This window comes from Lissotriton vulgaris, chromosome 12 (genome assembly GCF_964263255.1).
Source record: "Lissotriton vulgaris chromosome 12, aLisVul1.2, whole genome shotgun sequence".
Taxonomy (NCBI): Eukaryota; Metazoa; Chordata; class Amphibia; order Caudata; family Salamandridae; genus Lissotriton; species Lissotriton vulgaris.
In genome coordinates, this window is record NC_141700.1 from 239,865,095 (window position 1) to 239,886,434 (window position 21,340).

Below are 21,340 nucleotides of genomic sequence, written 5' to 3' on the forward strand. Positions count from 1 at the left end.
CAAATGGGTAGCCCGGGCAGCCGCCCTGCTGGGCATGTTAAGGAGGCCAGTCCCAGATACTAAACGTGACGTATGAGAAAACATGTCAATAAAAGGCATAATGGAATAAAGGTGGTACCGTAGCACCGACCACCGAAAAAACACTGGCCTATGCTTGGGCTGAGGTAGGGTGACATTAGAAACGTAACCTTAATGAAATTGGGGTATTAATCACCTGGTCTTGATGCCAGGGCAGGATATATGGATTATGTCCGCATTATTCGGACACGGGCGTTCATCTGCAAAACATCGAGTGAAAAACGGAACATCAAGAATTGCAGGATAAAATCAGACAAGATGTATCACACGCATTGTTCTAGTGCAAAGACTCACCCGAGGGGGATTGTGCACCAAACACTCAGAAGGAGCAGTCACAGCACGTCACCTTCGCAGTAAATGAAAGCTTAGTAACTCGTCCAAAACGTGGATCGCGCACCGCAGACCGCCGTCTGGAAGAACAGATTTCAGAGAGTTAGGGGTACCAAGGGCGATTAGCCTCAGAGGTTGAACGGCGGTTCCAACAAACGGACTTACCCATGGTCGGTCAGAAAAAGAGCCAGCGTCAGCGCGTGTCAGCCTGGAACCAGGAAGTGTTACCCCATTTAACCTCCTTCTAAAGTCCTTTTTAATTTCCTTTTGAAAATTTTTTTAATGTCTTGTTTCTACTGGCCCTTTGGCCTTTTGTAATCCAATTATGTCGGGACTCTTCTGAGACCGTTTGAAATAATTTAGCGCATTTTCTTTTCCTCACCTAGGACACAGCCCCACTCCTTCCTTCACCCCCCCCAACGTCCTGATGAAGACCCGCGAGTAAGGATCAAGTATCCTACACCTTTGGGTCGAAACGTAGACCACCATCTACCTACAAGAACTCCTTAACCCAAGATTGATAATAATAATCATCACGGGAGTTTCTGTTTTATGTGATATGTTCTGCTGCTCAACATGTGTTTTTTCTTGATCTTCAACATATGGATCAATGATAATGTTTTCAGTTGTGGATTGGTGCTTAATGATTTTTTTGATTAGTGATGTTAACTAATTGAAACACACCCCTTCCCTTGCACTCCCTCCCCCTTCCTTTGTGGGCGCATTTGAATTTTGTATACTATACTAGCAATCGTAAAATCAATACATGGTTTTTTGGTACAGTGATAATAAAAACACTGTTCACCATCATTTATGTCTTGTTTCTACTCAAATAATTAAGTAATATTTCTAAGTGTTGTGTGTTTGGTCAGGGACCCCTTTATATATCTTAACATTTTTTACAGCTGGGGAGACACATGATAAAGATATGCAGAACAGATACCTCTAGACACTACGGTTCTCACAGGTCTGGAACGAAAAACGTGCGGCCCCCATAACACAAGAGGAGTTGGGCACAACCATTACATCCCTCAAGCTTCACAAGGCTCCGGGACTGGATGGCCTGACGGCTCACTTTTATAAGACCTTTGCACCCGATCTAATACCGCACCTCACTTGTCTTTTTAACAAAATGGCTGAAGATGGAGGGGTGACCTCCTCGATGGCTGAGGCGGTACTTGCGGTAATTCCTAAACCGGGGGAAAATACACAACTGTACGCCTCCTACCGTTCCATTGCCCTCTTAAATCTGGATCTGAAGCTCTACTCGCCCATCCTAGCCAGACACATGATAACATTAGGCGAATAGTACACCTTATTGAGAAAGTAACGAAGCGAAAGATTATGGCTGTGCTCGTTCGGTTAGATGCCGAGAAGGCTTTTGACAGTGTAGATTGGTCATTCCTTTTTAACACGTTTAAACACTACGGCTTCGCAGATAAATGTACTAACATGGTCAGGGCTAACTACACACAATCCCGCTCTAGGGTACAGCTGAATGGGACCTTATCTGCCCCCTTCCCCCTTATAAGAGGGACTAGACAGGGGTGCCCTTTGTCACCGCTATTGTTTGCTCTTAGCATCGAACCATTAGCGTTGTGTATTCAGGAGGCCCCCTCAATTAAAGGGATCGTCTTTGGAAGAGACACCCATAAAATCTTGCTCTTTGCAGATGATGTGCTCTTATCCCTCACAGAACCGTAGCTCTCCCTCCTGGCTCTGCAGATCGAGCTGGCTAGATTGAAGCAGCGGCGGGTTTCAAAGTTAACTTCGATAAATCTTATATATACTTAATCTGACGATTCCAGAGGTTGAGGCTGGCGAACTACAGACACATACACCACTCCAATGGGCTAAACGTTCTCTACAGTACTTTGGAATCCAGCTGACACCCTGCCTGAAATGGCTTTATAAAGCCAACTTTCTAGCCGCTCTTCTCCAGCTTCAAAACGAACTTAAGCGCTGGAAGCACCTTTTCATCTCTTGGCTTGGCTGCATACATGCGGTTAAAATGATGGTACTGACAAAATGTTTGTATCTCTTTCAAGCTTTACCAATGAGCTTGATAAATAGTTTCTTCCCAAGGTCAGGTTACTACTCACTCGTATTATATGGCAGGGAGGTAGGGCAAGACTATCCTTTTCTATACTGAGACGACCATGAGCAAAGGGAGGAGTGGGCTTACCGGACTTCGGCCTCTGTTATACAGCGGCCCAATTACAGATAGTGGCGGAATGGTCTAAAAGGGAATCGGAGAAACACTGGCTCCATATGGGCCGTGCCATAGCGGGGAGGGCAATTTGGGACCTTATATGGTAACCTAAAAAGGAGCGACTCATGAATGCCTACATTAGCACCCCCAAACACACCACCCTGAAAGTATGGGACACTCTATCCGGGAACGAGCAATAGACCGGGTTCCCCCCACCTTAATCACCAATACATTTCAACCCAGCCTTTGCCCCGGCCCTTTATGAGGGCCCGTTTAACCCCTGGAGGGAGGGTGGCAGCCTCATGTTGTCCGATCTGTTTCATAACTACGATATCTTAACTTTCGACAGCTGTAAAAGGGAGTTTCTTAGAGCCTGATGAACACTTTCATTCTCTTCAACTCAAAAACTGGGCTCTTACCCATCACATTCATGACGCGGCCACAAGAGAAAAAACAGGTTTTGAAACATTTGTACAAAAAGTGGGATCTTTGAGGGGGGTGATTTTGTCTCTTAACCAGTTCCCTGCTTGCCTCCATGCACTCTCCGAGATCCAGGTATATGGCCATGTGAGAGGGGGTAGTACAAAGAGACATAACTGACAAGGAATGGGTCAGACTCTGGTCAGACATCGCCAAGTTTAACCACTCCCTAGAATTAAGGGATGCACATTTAAAGACACTGATGGATTGATACCTGTACCCCACTAAACTTAAACGGATCTTCTCGAACACATCAAATAAATGCTGGAGAGGGTGTGGTCTGCTTGGCAATTTCCAACACATTTGGTGGGACTGCCCCACGATAAGGCCCTATTGGGAAGAAATCCTCGCACAGATTAAAAGCATACTGGGTTATCCTATACCGACGTCTATAGAGGGGTTCCTACTGGGTATTAGGGATTCGTCCCTTGAGTATCGAACCAGAGCGGATAAGGCCATTATGTGGACATGGATAGGGGCTGTGAAAGTTACGATCACTGCGGCATGGAAGAAAAGAGCAGCTCCCACCCTCTCCATATGGCACTCTCGGCTCTGGAAACTACTCTGTCTCGAGCAATTGACGGACATTTTGCCAGGACGGTTATAAAAGTTTTGAATATAAATGGGGACCGCTGGTTGCTTACCTCACACAGTGACTACCATTGGCAGCATTTCCGTCCTCTGTTAGTGATATGCACCTTTTTCAGTTCTAACACCCTGCACACGACTAGACCACAGATAACACTAGAGACTTGTCTCTGCCACCACTTTAATTTTTTGTTGGAAGTGGGTGGGGTTTTTCTTTCCGGGAACCTTCCCGCTTGGAAGGGTTTGATTTAAAACCTGTCGCAAAAGATGAGTTGAATGTGTAAGTTTTTTTTTATGGAAAGCCCAGTGCCTTTACATTACTTGAAACTGTACCTGTTACTATATGTACTTCACAAGGGAGGGCTTGGGCTAACACTGCATGTAGTGGCTCAACCTTTGTGTAACTATAGATGCTATACTTTTGCAGCGTGGATCTTCCCGGATTTACTACGCTGTGCATTATTCCGGGGTCTAGTGGTTGGGTCCGGAATCGTAGTCCTTTCTTTTTTTTTTGTAGCCCAGGTTGGCGTCGACGTCCCACCTTTTGGTGTTCTTCCTGTGATGTCTGCAGGCTTCCTTCGGAAGCTCCCACCTTTGGGTGGCATCTTCAGATTCTTTTTTCCGCCGTTGGGTCTGGATCGTTCCCGAGGGGCTCCAGAGTTTTGGAGGAAAGAAGGCGCAGAAAAGTCGAATTTTGCACGTAAAAGACTGAGAAGACGACGAGGAACAACCCCATCGAGCCGGGACGACGAAGGAGAAGGAGAACTTCGAGAACTTAGATGTCCAACGGAGAATGCGCACACAGGGGGCCCCCTGAGTGCAAGAAATGGACAAGTTCCTTTTAAATTCTACCGTAACTGCCACTACAAATACGCGCAGAAGGACCAGCACCCGATTTGTAACCTCTGCCTACCGGTCGACCACGAGAGCAAGGACTGCAACGCCTGCTCCGCCTTCACACTGAAGACTCTTCGTGTTAGAGAGCAACAGAGAAGAGCCAACTACAACATGCATGGCAAGGGACAACCACCGTCCCTTCGAGACCTGGGGCTCTCGAGCGTGAGGAGGACAACGTCGCCGGAGAAGACGACGACTACACAAGACTTCTAAAGAGGTAGGAGAGTCGACGACCCCTAAGCCCACGACAGACCCTCGAAAGTCTGAGTCAGACTCTCGAAAAACAGAGTCTAAGTCCATCTTGACGTCTGCAGCTGCATCCAAGGACAAACAGCCCAGCGGATCCTTCGAAAAGCACTCCCAGGCGGCGAAGACCAGCGAAAAGCCAAGGTCGTCGAAGCACATCCCCAAAAAGGAGCGTTCAACTTCGAAAGAAAAGGACCCGAAGGTCGCTTCGGGTCCGACTAAGGACCCGAAGCCCATTTAGACGTCGACGTATACGTCGAAGAGATCAGCCGAACCGTTCGACGCCAGGCAGGCCGCCGAACTGGACAGAAAAAAAAGACGGCTTGAGGCCAAAATGAATAACACCCTGCAAAGAAAGAAGGAGTTCGACAAAAAGATGAAGAGGTTTGCGATTCCGTCGAAGACAAAGACGGTGATCGTTGAAGTAGAAGAGGAGGAGGACTTTGATGCCGAAGAGCCGCCAAAAAGTCCCGAGACCAGGACCATCCAGAGGAAGAAGCCTTCTACTACGAGGAGGAGGGCGACGACGATCAGCGGACGATCTTCGGCTCGGCATCCTCTGGGACACAGGACCTGTAGTGGCAGGACCTCGACACCGAAAGCCCAGAAGAGGCCGTGGACACGTACCCTTCGAGGCCTTCGCCGCCAGATGACATTGGGGTCGCAATATGGTCATCAAGAAGGCGGCAACAGCTTTTGGAGTCAAGGTAGATGAGGAAAAACCGAAAGAAGACTTCCTCTTGGAGACCCTGCTCCCCACACAAACTAGGAACCAGTACCTCCACATGCTTGAGAGTGTCATGGCCCAGGGGAAGGAGGCGTTCAAGGAACCGGCAACATGTAGGTTAGTTACGCCTAGGACGGAGAAGAAATATAAACACTCCTGTAAGGATCCTCCCTACATCCGAGGATCAGTTACAGCGGACTCCATTATTGCGGCGACCGCTAGGAAAAGGGCAAATGTGTCAACAACATCAGGGCCACCACCAGACAAGGAAAGCAGGAGGATGGACCTAACCGGAAGGAAGATAGAAAGAAATGCAGCGATGCCCTGGTGCATGGCAAACTCAAACGCCCTGCTGAACAGGCACCAGTACCAAATTCTGGACGAGTTCGGACAGCTGATCAAGCACCTCCCAGACGAGTACAAACATAGAGCTTCACACCTTGTGGAAGAAGGGAAAAATGTGGCAAATTCTTGCCTCAAAATGGCCTTGGATGGAGCTGGCTGATGATGTTGGGAATCACGGAGACAAGGCAGGCCTGGCTCAGGATCTCAGGCTTCAAACCAGAGGTGCAGCACAACCTTCTAAGCACCCCGTTCAATGGGGAGACACTGTTTGGAGCGCCGGTCGATGAAAAGCGCACCCAGCTCAAAAAAGAAAACCAAACTGCAAGGTCCATGGGGGCCTTACAATTCAGGGGGCGAAAAGGGGTACTCCGTTGCGGAGACCGAACGGAAGAGGGGGAAACCAGCCAGGAACGTCACATCAGACTTTCCAACAGTCCCACCAGGGCGACCGCCAAACACAACAAGGATATCAAAACAAACCTTGCACTACCAGCAAAGGGGCCAGTCCTTTCGCGGGAGGGCGAACGGATGTGGACAAAATAAGAGGTGGCCAACAACCCACCTCTAAGTGACTCCATAAAGCAATATGTGCCCACCCACGCAACTCCTCCCAGGGTGGAGCACAACAAGACCAACACAGGGTTACACAGACAAAATATCAACGAACATGTAACAACAGTAGGAGGCAGGCTAAGTCCTTTCTTCCATGAGTGGAAGAAAATAACCACAGACAAATGGATACTCAACATCATACAGTTCGGATACTGAAAAGGCACCGCCAAACAGGAAACCAAAAAGAAAGGCGCAGTCAAGGAAGGAGCTAGAGCTACTTCAAAAGGAAGCGAAGGAACTCCTCCAAAAGGAGGCCATCGAACCAGTACCATACAGAGAAAGGAACAAGAGAGTGTACTCAACCTACTTCCTGGTACCAAAGGTGGACGTAACACTGAGAACCATCCCGGACCTAAGGTTCCTAAACAAGTACATAAAAAGACAAAAGTTCAAGATGACGTCCCTACAAGAGGTCATTCCTCAGATAAGGGATGGAGAGTTCATGGCCACCATACACCTCAAAGATGCCTACCTGCACATCCCAATGAACAGGCAGCACAAGCATCTACTGAGATTTACCATCAACAAAGATCACTACCAGTTCACAGCCCTAGCATTCGGACTAAAATCCGCACCAAGATTCTTCACAAAGTGCCTCGCTGCAGTGGCAATGCACCTAAGGAGGGAAGGGATACATGTATACCCTTACCTGGACGACTGGCTAATAAAGCCAAGTTCACACAGGACATGCAAAGAACACGCACAGCGCATGACAAGTACACTGGTGGACCTGGGATTCTCCATTCACTGGGGGAAATCCTCAATGGAACCAGAGCAAGAAAAAATCTTCCTTGGAGCATAGATCGACACCATACAGAGCAGGGTGTTCCCCAGCGACAAGAGAACACTGGCCCTGCTGAAGGAGATGCGCCTCTACCAGAAGGGGCAAGCTCTGACCGTGAGGACAGCGAGCAAGATCATGGACATGATGGCCTCCTGCATACATCTGGTCCCAAGTGTACGGCTCCACATGAGACCATTCCAGGAATGGCTGCATGAACAATGGTCACAAGCTACAGGAAGTTGGGAAGATCTAGTGGTTGTAACGCACGCAGTACAGGAGGAGATGTCATGGTGGAACAAGGAGAACATAACAGAAGGAAAGCCTTTAACACCACCGACCCCAACGGTGACCATCACCACAGACGCATCCCAGAAGGGATGGGGAGCACACATGAGCAAGCTCAGGGTGAGGGGTCTGTGGACTCCAGCGGATGCGGTCAAACACATCAACTACCTGGAACTAAAGACAGTGTTCCCCGCCCTGAAAGCCTTCCAGACAAAACTGTACAACCAGAGAGTGTTCGACATCAACAAGCAGGGAGGAACACAATCAGCCCTGCTATCGAACCTAGCACAGGAGATATGGAGATGGGCCATCCCACTAAAAATAGACCTGCTAGCCATACACCTACCAGGGAAGGACAATGTGGAAGCAGACTGGCTCAGCAGACAGACATCGGCATCCCACGAGTGTGAGCTCAATACACAGGAAACGCAGAAGCTATTCAGAAGGAAGGGAACACAGACAATAGACCTATTCACAACACGCCAGAATGCAAAATGCCGAAACGTCGCATCCAGGCAACCAGGGGAAGGATCCATGGGGAATGCCCTATGGATAAGCTGATCGAAAACATTTGCTTACGCTTTTCCCCTGATACCACTGATACACAGAGTACTCAACAAGTGCCGAACCAGCAACATGACTCTCCTGGTAGCACCCCAGTGGCCAGGCAGACCTGGTACTCACAGATAATGGAAATGGCACAGGGTGCACCCCACAAGTTCGGGAAAAGGAAAGACTTACTCTCCATGCAAAACCGAGAAGTACTACACCCAGAGCCAGAGAGCCTCAGCCTAGCAGCATGGCTCCTGAATACATAGAGTTTGCACACCTGAAGTTACCTGAGAGCACCCTGCGGGTACTACGAGAAGCAAGGAGGCCTAGCACACGAAGGTGCTATGTGGCAAAATGGAAGAGGTTTACACAATGGTGCAGCAAGAAAAAGCTGCACAAGAAGATGACAAGGAATGAACGGTGCTAAGATATCTCACGCACCTGCTGAATGCAAAACGAAGTTCATCCTCACTAAGAGTACACCTAGCTGCGATAGTAGCCCACACAAGGAGAAACAGGGGAGATTTTCTTTACATCACAGATAATAAAAGAGATTCCTGGAAGGGGCAAAGAGGATCGCACCACCAAAGAGGATGCCGCCACCGGCATTAAACCTCAATTTAGTCCTAACAAAGCTCATGAAAGCGTCCTTTGAACCCATTCATATGGCCTCCCACAAATGCTAACAATGAAAACAGCCTTCTTGGTGGCAATCACCTTGCTGCGCAGGGTGAGCGAACTACAGGCACTAACGCTACAAGAACCCTACATCCAAATACACAATGATAGGGTGGTGATGATAACTGACCCACACTTTATGCCAAAAGTGTTGTCAAGGTTCCACATCAACCAGACGGTACAAATACCAAGCTTCTTTCAGAAACCGACCACAAGCGCAGAGAGGGCACTGCACACTCTGGACGCTAGAAGGGCAGTAATGCACTACATCGAAGGAACACAGGAAGACAAAACAGTTCTTTGTGTCCTTCGCAAGCAGTTTCCTGGGTAGACCAGTAACAAAGGGAACCATCGCACGATGGATCGCACAAACTGTACAATTCTGCCACAGACAGGCAGACCAAGAACTAGCAGAAGGGGAACGGGCCCACTCTAACAGGAAAAAAGGGGCAACAATAGCCTTCCTGGCTAACACACCCATTCGAGACATATGCCTGGTGGCAACATGGGCTTCAGTGCACACCTTCACCAAGCACTACTGTGAGGATATACAAATGAACAGGGAAGCGCAAGTAGGACAGAAGGTGCTTCAACATATATTCAACAACCAACGCTCATCTTCCACCCAGCCGCCACAAACTTAACAAGCCGCTACAAAGTCTATGCACAGCATAGTGAATCCAGAAAGATTCACTCTGCAAAACGAATAGTTTCTTACCTGTCGGTATAGTTTTGCAGCTTGAAGATCTTTCTGGATTCACTAGCGAACCCACCCACCTCCACCAGAAAGATGAGGCTGGAGAAGCAGGTGGTAATACAAGGACAATACAGAAGCAGACACCTTAAAGGACAAAGCGGATAAATCACTTACTTGAAAAGAAATACAGAACATTGCCAAAGGATTCGCAAACAGAACACAAAACAAGAAAAAAGAATCCAAAGATGGCGCCCAAAGGTGGGATCTTCCTCAGGAAGCCTGCAGACGTCACAGGAACTACACCAAAAGGTGGGACTTCGACGCCCACCTGGGCTACGAAAAAAAAAAAGAAAAGACTACGATTCCGGACCCAACCACTAGACCGCGGACTAATGCACAGCATAGTGAATCCAAAACGATTTTCAAGCTGCAAAACTACACAGTCAGGTAAGAAACTATTTGTTTGTATACTTGCCTTGATACCAATTATGCTGTACCGTTACAAAGTATATGCCAAATGCCAATAAACATAGGTTTGACATTAAAAAAATGATTACAGAAATCACCTACACAAAAGTCTGCAGGAGTTCTAGTTATCATCCACAAACATTTCTATCTACGAAATTTTTTGAATATTATTTGGCTTCAAAATCCATATCCTTACTGGTCTAATGTTCTTCTACCCCATTCTTAACATCTTCATTTGTTTTTATCTACAGACCTACACTTTACAATCTTGCATTTGCTTTTTTTTTTTAAGGATTTTATTGATGTATCCGCTCTTTTACAACAGTGATGCAACAGAGTGGTGACACCATAACACACACAAATCAGAGAACCAAAGCAGCAATATCCAAATATATTAAAAGTATAACAGAAGATACGTGAGCAACCTTAATGAGTGAGGAAAGATCAGAAAAGGTGCCAGTTTATAGAAAATCTTTGGACTCCCAACCCTACCAATCACAGCATCTAAATCGGCCCTTGCCCGCATTTGGCTTAAATGTTTTAAATATTTCCTTGCAGGGTAAATGCTACTTAGAGTAACCCTAGAGATTTCCTCACAGACCCCCTACCAATATTGCTGTAATACACCACATGAGTAGAAAATATGCACAGTGTCTCCACTAACAGTGCCACACCTAAATCATTTCGAACTAGACTGGCATTCCCAGTTGAATAATCGGTTTGGAGTGCAATCTGTATCTTGAAGAATTTTGAAATGATGTATTTTCAGCCTAGATACATTCACGAACCGATTATTAGCTGGATTGATTCAGCATAAGCAGGCCCTTGTAGTGATTAATTTACGAGTCCATTTGAGGCTAAGGTTGATATATTGTTGCATTGGTCGATTCAATTCAATGAACTTTATTTCGATTCATACATAGAATCATAAAAGTATAAACAGATTAAAAGAGAACATTACACAAATAATTAAAAAGACCATACAATTATATTGACATCCATAGTACATATTCTATATCCAGATTACATTTGCAATACATTTAGAATAAAAGGGTCACATATATGAACAAAAAATATTATAAAGTGCTTGTGCGTTCCATGCAGATACCAATCTATCCAATAATCTACTACATGTATGTCAAATAGTAACAGAAGGTTTCCAATAATGCTGTTCAGTATCGATTTCTAATAGTGAGTGCCAGTCTAATAAAGCTAAGCACGGCACTACATATAGCTGAAGTTGATAAGGACAATAAATACTCATAGCCCTCTTTATAATAACGGGATCCAAGAGTTAACAAGACAGGCTTAATGAACCGATTTCTTGGGTCTTTATACAAGGTACAAAAAAGAATGAGATGCACAGTATTTTGTGAAACCTTAATATTACAAGGGCAAGGGGGTAGTCTCTCACACCACCCCCCTTGCTTTGGAAAAGCAAAAAGAAAGTGCAATGTACTAAGACGAAACCTTGTCAAGTAAAAACGCCGTTGGGTATGCATAATATATGATAGGTAAAGCTGCTGCTGTAGCTTACCTCTATTATATATTGCATGCTCACTATTTCTTAACATACCTAACCTCGTACGATAAGCGTTTTTAATTGTTAACTTAGACTCCTTACCAACCATTTCGGGGTTTAGATATATATGTCCCAACCCAATCTTGTGAAAGGTTTCCCTTACATATAGCAGCCATGGGATCTCCATAAAATAATCAAGCTTACGGCAGTCTTGCAAAATTTCCTTTGTGAGTTTCAGTTCTTCAGACCGCCAAACCTTGCTCCATAGCAGCAAAGGAGAGACATGGATAATATCACTCGCGAATTCAAGACCCACCTCGGTATGACAGAAACTATTTGAAGTACCAGATGGGATAGATAAAAGGCGCTTTATAAATTTATTTTCCATGACTTGGATCTTTTTACAATTTTGTATCCCCCACACTCCCGCACCATATGTTGCAACAGGGAGGTATTTTGCTTTATATAAAGTTTTTAGTTCTTCAATCAGCTTTTGACCCAATTTACTAGAAAAACGGAAAAGGGCCTCTATGGATTGCGTAGCCTTTTGAACGCGAGCTGATATTAAAAGATCCCAACTCAAAGTTTTGTTGAATAAATTCCCCAGATAATTCAAATTATCGACTTTCGCAATAATTGAGTCTTTCACCATAAACCTGCGAGATTTTACCCCTTTGGGACCACAGACCATGGCAAAAGACTTTGTGAAGTTGACCCTTAGATCTAATCCTTGCATAAGTGTCTAAAGCATTCAAACAGGTTTGCATGCTGTTAGCAGTTAGGGTCATTAACACCGTGTCATCTGCATAAGATAACATCGGTATCCGTTTACCATTAACCTGGGGGAGGTCTGCACAGCTATCCAACAGAAAACTTTCCAAACCGTTGGTATACACCAGAAACAAAAAAGGAGCCAGGATACATCCCTGGCGAACACCTTCAGTAGATGGGATGGGTTTTGTCTTCTCCCCACCTGGGCCAAATCTAATCCTCACTGTTGTGGCGGCATGCAGCCTGCGGAGCAGGGTGACCAACTGTTCTTCAAACCCCATGGTCTCCATCATTTGCCACAATTTGCCTCTACAAACAGTGTCAAAGGCACTGGATAAGTCCATGAAGGCCAAGTGAATACAACCATGCTTGGCCCTCATGTACTTACCCATAATTAAAGCCAAATTAAGACACTGCTCTGTGGTTCCTTTACCTCTCCTAAACCCATACTGGGAATCCACGATAATACCTGATGACTCGGCCCATGTTTCCAGACGTGCCAGTATCACCCTTCCCATCAACTTACAAGACGCATCTATTAACGATATCGGCCTGTAACAGCACGGATCACCTTTATCACCCTTTTTAAATATCGGTACCACTACCGCCTCTTGCCAGGAAGTCTGAATACGCCCTACCACAACTGCTCTAAATAGATTTAATAAGAGTGGTGCCCACACCTCAACGTTGTATTTAAAAAGATTTAAAGGGACTGCATCAGGCCCTGAGGCCTTTAGTGTGGTGCCCTTCCTTAAAGCGGCCTCTACCACTGGGAGAGTGAGTGAAAGGCTAAGCGTTAGGGCTGACTCCAAATGAAAATCACTAGCCCCCTCATTAGCAGTTGACAGCATCACCCCTTTTGGATTAAAAATTCTTCCATAATGTGCTTTCCAGATATCCCCTGGTATATGCACCAACATGTTGCCCTTTTCTTCACTCTTTAGGAATGGGCGGTTTATTACCTCCCAAAAAAGCCTGCTATCCCTCAGTTCTGACGCTTTTCCTAAATCATCCCATGCCTTTTTCCTTAAGTCTGATTTTCGCCTATTGATAACATCTCTATACGTTTTCCTTGACTTTCTAACCAGCTCCCTATCCCGTGGTACTTGATGTAGTGCCTTCGTTAATCTAGTTTGTGCTGCGGAACATTCAGCATCAAACATTTGCATCCATTTCCCCCCCCCCCCCCCCCCACACACACACACAGTTTTTAAAAGGTGGGATGCCACATTGCCTAGAAGAGCCTCAAAGTTCTTAATTATTACATCTGGCTCAGTGGTGGGGGTTAAGCAAGCATCTCCACCTCCAATTGCCTCGCGTCTACATTATCCCACTTTAAGGTGACCCCTTGATTCTGGCTATATTTTATTGGCTGTTCCGGGGTCTGAACTCTTTCAAGAACAGGGCTCAAACTTAAGATTAAGGGGTTATGGTCGCTAGCAGAGTTCACTTCAATCTGAAAATCATTAACAAGATGAGTGTACCTGCTAGAGACCATAGCGAAATCAATTGCGCTCATCTGGCCCCCTGTACCTTGAAAGGTGGGTATACCCAATGGTCTAGAGAAACTAGGCATGTCCAGGACACAGAGTTCGTTAATCATAATGATATTATTCAAAGCATCCCCTTGTTTTGAGTGCTTAAAATGTGCCAATGGCTGGTCACTTAAGTCTACCAAGCCACAGACTCTAGTTCCGCTAAATTTGCACAAGGCACAATTAAAATCACCTACCCACATGATAAAAAGAGGAAACACAATATTAGTCACTTTAACAATCTCATCCTGTAATTTTTCAATGACCGATGTGGCATGGGCATCAAATATATTGTAGTACCAATTAATTAGAAGCAAAGGCACTGGAACGAAGTCCTTGATTATAAGCATTTGGTACCAGGGAGATTCCACCAATGTGACAGTTTTTATCATGTTATACTTCACAGAGATAGCTGTCATAAGACCACCCTTAGCTCTTCCAGCATATGAGGGCTCAGCGTGAACATTAAACTTTGATATCCGTCCAAGCTATGGTCCCCTCTACTCCAGGTTTGTTGGAGGCAAATTATATCAAAGGATTCAATGAATTTTAACCACACCGGATCCTCTAGCCTCCGAGAAAAAACAGCTATGTTCCATGAGATCAGGCGGAAAGGGCAACCCTCAGCCAGACTATCTACTTCCCCCAGGAATATTGTTACTTTTGGCTGGGTCACATAACTCTCACCCTGAATTGCTACTACAGGACTAATTTCTGCATCCAAGGATGCCAATTCTACCTGTCTGGTGTTATCTCTCCCACCATGATTTACTGCTATATGAGTATTTTCTGGGCCCAAAGGTACCATTGCTATTTGTTCGGCCTCATCTCTCCCTCCCTTGGCCGCTACTATGGGAACAATCAACGGATTAGAACATACATTTATATTACTTACCGTCTCTACCCAAATTCCAACTGCTTCATCTGGGTTTTGCTTCATTGGGCTGACAGCCCTATCCCTATCCGTATCTTCAACCCCGCTATTAGAGATGCAGGCGTTCCGGAGTCAATCCACCCCCTCCAGTCCCATGAGTGGGTCAAACCTATTTCTTAGTGGTAGATACTGTGCTACCCAATCCAATCTGTTATCACCAAAAGGTCTACCCCTGCCAAAGTTCTGTGATAGACGTGGCAAACCAGGATTCACATAGGGGTAGAAATAATCTAGGCCTAGCGATTGAATGTCACCTGATCTGCCAAACCTTGGTTCCCTACGTATATAGTCTACAACCCCTGGGTCTCTAAGGTTAACAAATATACAATCTCCCTCGAGATCCTTAGTACTATGGCCCAACCAGGCCACTCTCCTCACACCTAAGATCTCCGAATTGGAACCCAGGGGAAATCTCCTAGTCTTACTGAGCCAAAGAATAACTTTGTTCTTAAGTTCCCTATCTGATTCTTGGGATTCTGACCTAATTTCTGGTACCCCTGTTAAGATAATAGTGAAGGGCATAGATTCCGGGGGGAGATTTACACATGGGAGCCTCTTTCTTGGCACTTCTTTGCCCTGGGGTGCATTACTCAAAGGCTGTTTGACCAATTGTTTTGGATTTGAAATCTGTTTAGAGGCAACCGAAATGTCTACCTCAGTTCCTTGGGCCTTTCTAATTACTACACCTTTTTCCCCTGTGGCTGATTGAGTATTCTGAGCTACAGGAGTTGCATTTGTCACAGAATGAGCAGCTTTAGGAGGCTTAACATTTCCTGAGGATGTAGTGGAAGATGCTCTGACATATTTGCTGTTTATACTCTGAATTAGCGCATCGAGTTTTGAAGTGTTCCCTTTTGCCATTATCTCTAACTGATCTAATTTTTCTTTAATTAATTTCGTTTGATTGGTCAGGGGCAATATTAGTGACCTTACTAGTATTTCCATTTTAGCAAGAAGATCCTCATTAGGATTTTGTTGAATCAGAGGTAGAACAGTATTAGTTAATACATCATTTGAGATAGGAGACTGGACTACAACCTGTGGAGCATCGCTAGGGTTTTGAGTTTTTGTCAGTCTCTTGCCACCGCCCTTCCGCTGGCCTCCCCCTCTCTTCTTTTTTTCAAGCTTAGAAGTTACAATACAATTCTTATTTACTCCCCTCGTCACCTGATCTTGTTCTGTCCGGGGGGCAGGAGGTGGTGGCGTTGGTGTGGAGGTTCTGCGGCTCAAGCCACTGGAAAGAGAACTAAGTGAGGTTGAACTCAACATAGAGCCAGTAACTGAACTACCTGGCCCCTCCTCCAGAGAACAAGGGATTGGGCTAGTGGCTACGAGAAGGACCGGGTCATTACAATGGGCCGGTGTTACAGCATACCCGATCACACCCAGAGAAGACTGCTTGCCCGTTAGAATGCCAATCGACAAACGCTTTTCTGTAAGAGCTATTTCCTTCTCTAAAATTCCTGTAACCCGTTTAAAAAACTGATCCTATGTGCCCGTAACCATTCCAGCATTTGTATTCAGAGTAACCAATCTGCTTTTCCCTGAACGTAAGGCCATAATAACAGGTCAACAGTTATCAATGAACACTTATAATGGGCAGAAACTCTAAATATATATAAAATATAATAACACAGTGTAGGAAGGAAACCTGGAATCAAATGGAGTGGCCTAGCCTGGCCACGATCGTCCTCGGACGGCCTCAGACAGCCTCAGACAGCCCGCCCTTTGCCCGGGCTTAGCCCGGCTGGTCCCGCGCGTGTCCCGCGATGCGTGATGGTGGCATGATTAATTACACAAAAGAAGGCGGGGAGAGCACGGGAAGAGGCACCAGCTGTGGGTCTTACAAAGAATGCTGGTCCTCGCAGTCCCGTCCTCCTGCAATAGGCGTCCCTCCAATCAGGGTCCTAAGCACGCCGAAAGTCCAACAGGTGCTGCGGGCAGTGCAGTAGGATTCGCCAAGGGTCAGATGAAGGCAGCGATCAAGGTAATGGGCAGAGTCTGCTGCGAGCGGGACCCCGCATTGGTCCGAAACTAGTGATTTATAAAATAGACTAATCCTCTCTCTTCCATGGGTTCTATACAACAGTTCAATACACTAAACACGATTCAACTGCCCTGAGTCTTTGTTTGTTAAAAACAATTCCTAATCTGCATATACTTAAAAAATCCTGTGTTTATGTAACTAAATCCGAAAAAGATACTGGATGCCCTATGAACAGCTGGCCAATCGATTGAAGGCGTGACCTAGATCAGTCTACCGCTTATAAATCATTAGAAAAAGAAGGAATATCTGGGTTAAACCATAGTCGTATCACAAGTGAGAGGGTAAATTCAAAATTTAGCCCTTAAGCCTCGCCACACCTTGTAAAACACCCTGAGGGTCTTAAATGGGGTATGCTTAAAGTAATAGAGATCCTGAAACTGTACCCTTGGGCCAACCTCAAAATACAAAGACCACAAGTACCAGGACTCGTGATCGATCATTACTTGAGACGTGCTCCAAGATAGCAGCCCAATAATACTACTTTAAACTAGGATAGTTGTAAGATCCATATTGAGCAGTGAGAACGTTTGTATTGCCAAATGAACTTGATCCAAGAACTTTCCACCCGAGAGAAGAAAGCAGCGGTTAAATATAAAGGAACAGCTCTAAATAAATACAATAATTTAGGGAGAATCACCATTTTGATCAGGTTACAACGTCCCGTAAGACCTACTGGTAGCCTGTTCCATTGCTCAAATAGACAGTGTCCTTTACCACCGGAGAGTGCCGGAGAGAGAGTGTACTCAAAGGATATTCGAACCAGAAAGCGGAGAGGATGAAGATAAGATGGGAGCACAACACGCCATCAAGTGGCACAAAATTGTATCTGTGAGGATATATGAAATAATAACAGGAGCAAACACTGGGTGGATGACTACATTGGGATACTGATCAAGCCCTGATGAAGTCCCACTGGGATGAGACGTGTAGGCTGGGCCTAATGGATTGCTTCTGTCAAATTGGCATTTTTTCAATACAATTGGACTCAAAGCAACTCTCAATACTCCTGAATAGCTTTTATTCGTCACATCATGACTACTTGATTTATTGCTGGAGAAAAGTCTGACCAACTGTTGATTTTTTAACAGATAATCCTGTATAGAACTGAACGCTCATTTTCATTATTTATTTCTTGACAATGTGTTGGGGTGGCCACATGGCAATGGGGTCACAAAAGTAGAGCGTTGGAGTAAACATAATTTGTATTACTTACACACCAGAGCGCCGTTTAGAGTCCACATTGCCACTGTGCTGTTTTCTAGTGCGAATTATTCAGGCCATGATCAGAAATTGGGCACAAGCTCAAAGGCTCATTTTGGTGGACGCCGCTGTGGCATAGTGCCAAAATATACATAGGGGGTGACACTCTCAACTGTGACCTGTGGCGCTCAGCACGAATTCTATCCTTGCACCAGATCATAATGCAAGAGTATCCCAAATCCTTCAAGATGTTCTGTGAAGAATTCCACTCACCATCGACCCAGCAGGGGAAATATATACGCAATTGTGTCCATGTGTCTCTAGAAGGCAGAGGGAGCAATGCCTTGGACTCTCCTGATATCCCTGGTGATTACTTACCTCAGTAATGTACAAGACCACCTATGAGAATCTTATCTACAATTTACAGGATAAGGCAGAAGTACACCAATCCACCGTTAGTAATGTTACAAACCCCTTTGTTCTTGCTATGAACCCCATATCCTCTCCCATTTCTTAGGGCATTTCTTAGGGCAACCTCTGCTGTCATATAGCGTGTGTTCTGCTTGACCGCGCCAGTCCAGGCCAGTTTCCCATTCTTTTACCACTGGTGGGGTATGTGCTTCTCAATTTGTAAATTAGTAATTTTATTTTGTAGTTGTTTGTTTATTGGTGTTCAGGAATGAAGTGATTCCCCTGTGCAAAGATCCTCACATGGATAAATAGTCTTAAATGTACTAGGTTTGCCAGTGGGGAAAGAGTGAATTCTGGAACTTATTGATAAGGAGGAGGTTCTATTACTCCCTCAGATATCAGGCTGGTATCCAGTTAAGAGACTATTTGTTATATGTTGTTTTTTCTTTTCTCCATTTCCCCTTTCCCCTGAGTTCTGTTGTACCTTGGAGATTAATTTATTCGTCCAGTGATAACAGAGCTTGGAAGGCACGGGGATTCGGCTTCTGAACTTCTTATCTCGATCCTACACAACCAGTCATCCTCGGTTGTGTTTAGTCCCGACACCTGAGCCCGTAACAACAAGGCACAGGTCTGAGGGTATTTAGCTTTAGAGATTTATTTTGACCCCTAAGTTTTAGCTGTTGTTAGAGTGGCTCACCTTCATCCGTACAACTTGTCAAACATCTGCTCCTTAGTGCAAGTTAGACATAGAATTGCCCTCTCGAAGCCGTTGTATATCAAAGCTCCCCCTCTCTCAGCTTATAATCTTCAGATTTCATAACTTTTTGTGGCAATTTTGCAAGCTGTTCACGAGAGATCTATTTGAGTCTTGTTTGACTGAAGTAAAAAATATTATGTCGAGCCTGCAACACGAGCTTGGTCTCCCTTGTGACTAGGCCGCTCAAATATAGGGGCACCCTGTAATGAATGAATAGCCATACATGCACTGACCATTGACTGTCACGGTGTGTGACCCTACGTAAACCACGAAGACTTCTGCGCTTGCCATAAAGGTTGTAGCCAGAACCATGTTAGGAATCCGCTGTCTGTTTAGCTACATTTTATTTCTAACTTTAGAAAGAAACTGAAAATACACAACTTCAACTTGGAATTAGTTACCTTTTGTAAATTGTATGTCCATGCGTTTTTAAATGGTTATTAAGTCCTATGGCGTTTTGAAATGTTATGTCAATTTATATGATGTCTGTTATGTATTTTATATTTGAATTGTACATAGAAGCTAGGTTCAGTCCTGACATTTGTTTACTCTATCAAAATACATGCAGTACATATGCAAGTGTATTCTGCTCTGTCCTGGTGCAATGAGGCAGGTGAGAAGAAAAAGACCATGGCCTGGTCCAGGGCAGTCAATGCAGGCCTGACAGATGTAGTCTTCGTGTTGTTTAAGCGCTTTAGTTCATATTTCAGGGAAAATGTCATTGAAGGACTATTAGAATGAAGAGTAGGCATGTTATGGTGAGGAACAAATTATTACATAAATCTGTGAAATGTCCCTAAAATGGGCCAGGTCAAAGTTAGTGACACAGTATAGTACTTACTGGGCACAAATGTGTTCAGTGACAAAAGTATTGTATTGTAAATGCATTTATATAGCGCTTACTACCCCTGATGAGGCGTCGATGTGCTTTTTCGGTGAGTAGCGTGCTACTCCGGAACCCATAAAGGATTAGTGGTGAATTAGTATAGTGAAATATAAAATTAATTTTAGCGGTGGCTATGTTAGTCTGTTATTTGGATTGAGAAGGATAGTGGAGGGATAGTAGAGGGAAAAGGCTTGCATGTATACAGCGCTTGCTACCCCTGATGAGGTATTGAAGCGCTTTTCAGCGAGTAGCACCCTACTCCGGAAAATAGTTGTCTTGGAAAAATGAGTTTTGAGTTGTAATTTGAGGTTTAAGGGACCACAAACTGATCAAACTAGCTAGTACGTGGTTAAAGATAATCTAACATAACTACATTGCTTTTCAGAGACATAAGGTATTAGCAGCAAATCAAATATATCACAAAGTTTATTAATAAAGACGGATATGTGAAAAAAGGATTCACAGTATGTCGAAATTGACCAGGTGTACCAGGTAATACATCAAAAAACATGTGCATAAGAGCAACACTAGTTGTGGTGCTGAATGCCCAGCCTGATCCTATAAGTACGATCCATATGGATGGCTTTGTATGTAAGTAGTAACATGCTTTTCTGTATTTTGCATCTGTAGGAAGCCCCTCTGGCAATCTCCTCGGGAGCAGCTCCCTCCGCGGTTCGATAGTGCACTGCCCTTCCGCCTCCGTGTGTATCGGTATCCTGCCCGGCCTCGGGGCCTACTCTGGGAGCAGCGACTCTGAATCCAGCTCAGACGGCGAAGGCACAATAAACTCTACGGGAAAGATTGTCTCTTCTATATTTCGTCCCAGCACTTTCCTTGAAGCTCCCTAAATTAAAATATTTGCTCCGTTAAGGAGGACCCTGCTAATCCTGTATTGCTGTTATTAAAAAATAAAGGCTTCTATTTTAATTTTCACCACGAGTGCTGTCTTTTGCTAGAAGTAAATGGTGAACGGCAGAGTGTGTTTACTTAATGAAAACGAAACCTCAAGCCTATTTTTTTTATTACTAAGTGGTGTCAAAAATTACACTATTCAGTGAGTCTTGTATTATGTATAAAGACAATAGAGAAAAAAACTTGAAATTATTGTTCACAATCTAAGAAAGCGAGTTAAAAATATTTGAAATGAAATTGGAATCCAGTTAATTACTAATTACTCTGACAAGCTTAGAAAGTGTATTGATGAAAGTAATCAAAGCCTGTATAACAATGTACAATAAATGACTCCAAGCCTCAGTCAGTGGCCCAAAGGTAAAAGAAAATTGGCAAGGCCAATT

The 21,340-nt window shown here is 44.8% G+C and overlaps 1 protein-coding gene across 1 annotated transcript in view; it reads left to right on the forward strand.

The window, feature by feature from the left end:
* PSME3IP1 (proteasome activator subunit 3 interacting protein 1) overlaps window positions 1-20,978 on the forward strand; it is a 208,577-nt gene extending 187,599 nt beyond the window's left edge. Inside the window, exon 7 of the mRNA XM_086947739.1 lies at window positions 20,676-20,978. Within this exon, the coding sequence (XP_086803865.1) occupies window positions 20,676-20,893 (218 nt within the window). The 3' untranslated portion in view covers window positions 20,894-20,978. The remainder of the gene's footprint in view (window positions 1-20,675) is intronic.
* The last annotated feature ends 362 nt before the right edge of the window (window positions 20,979-21,340 follow it).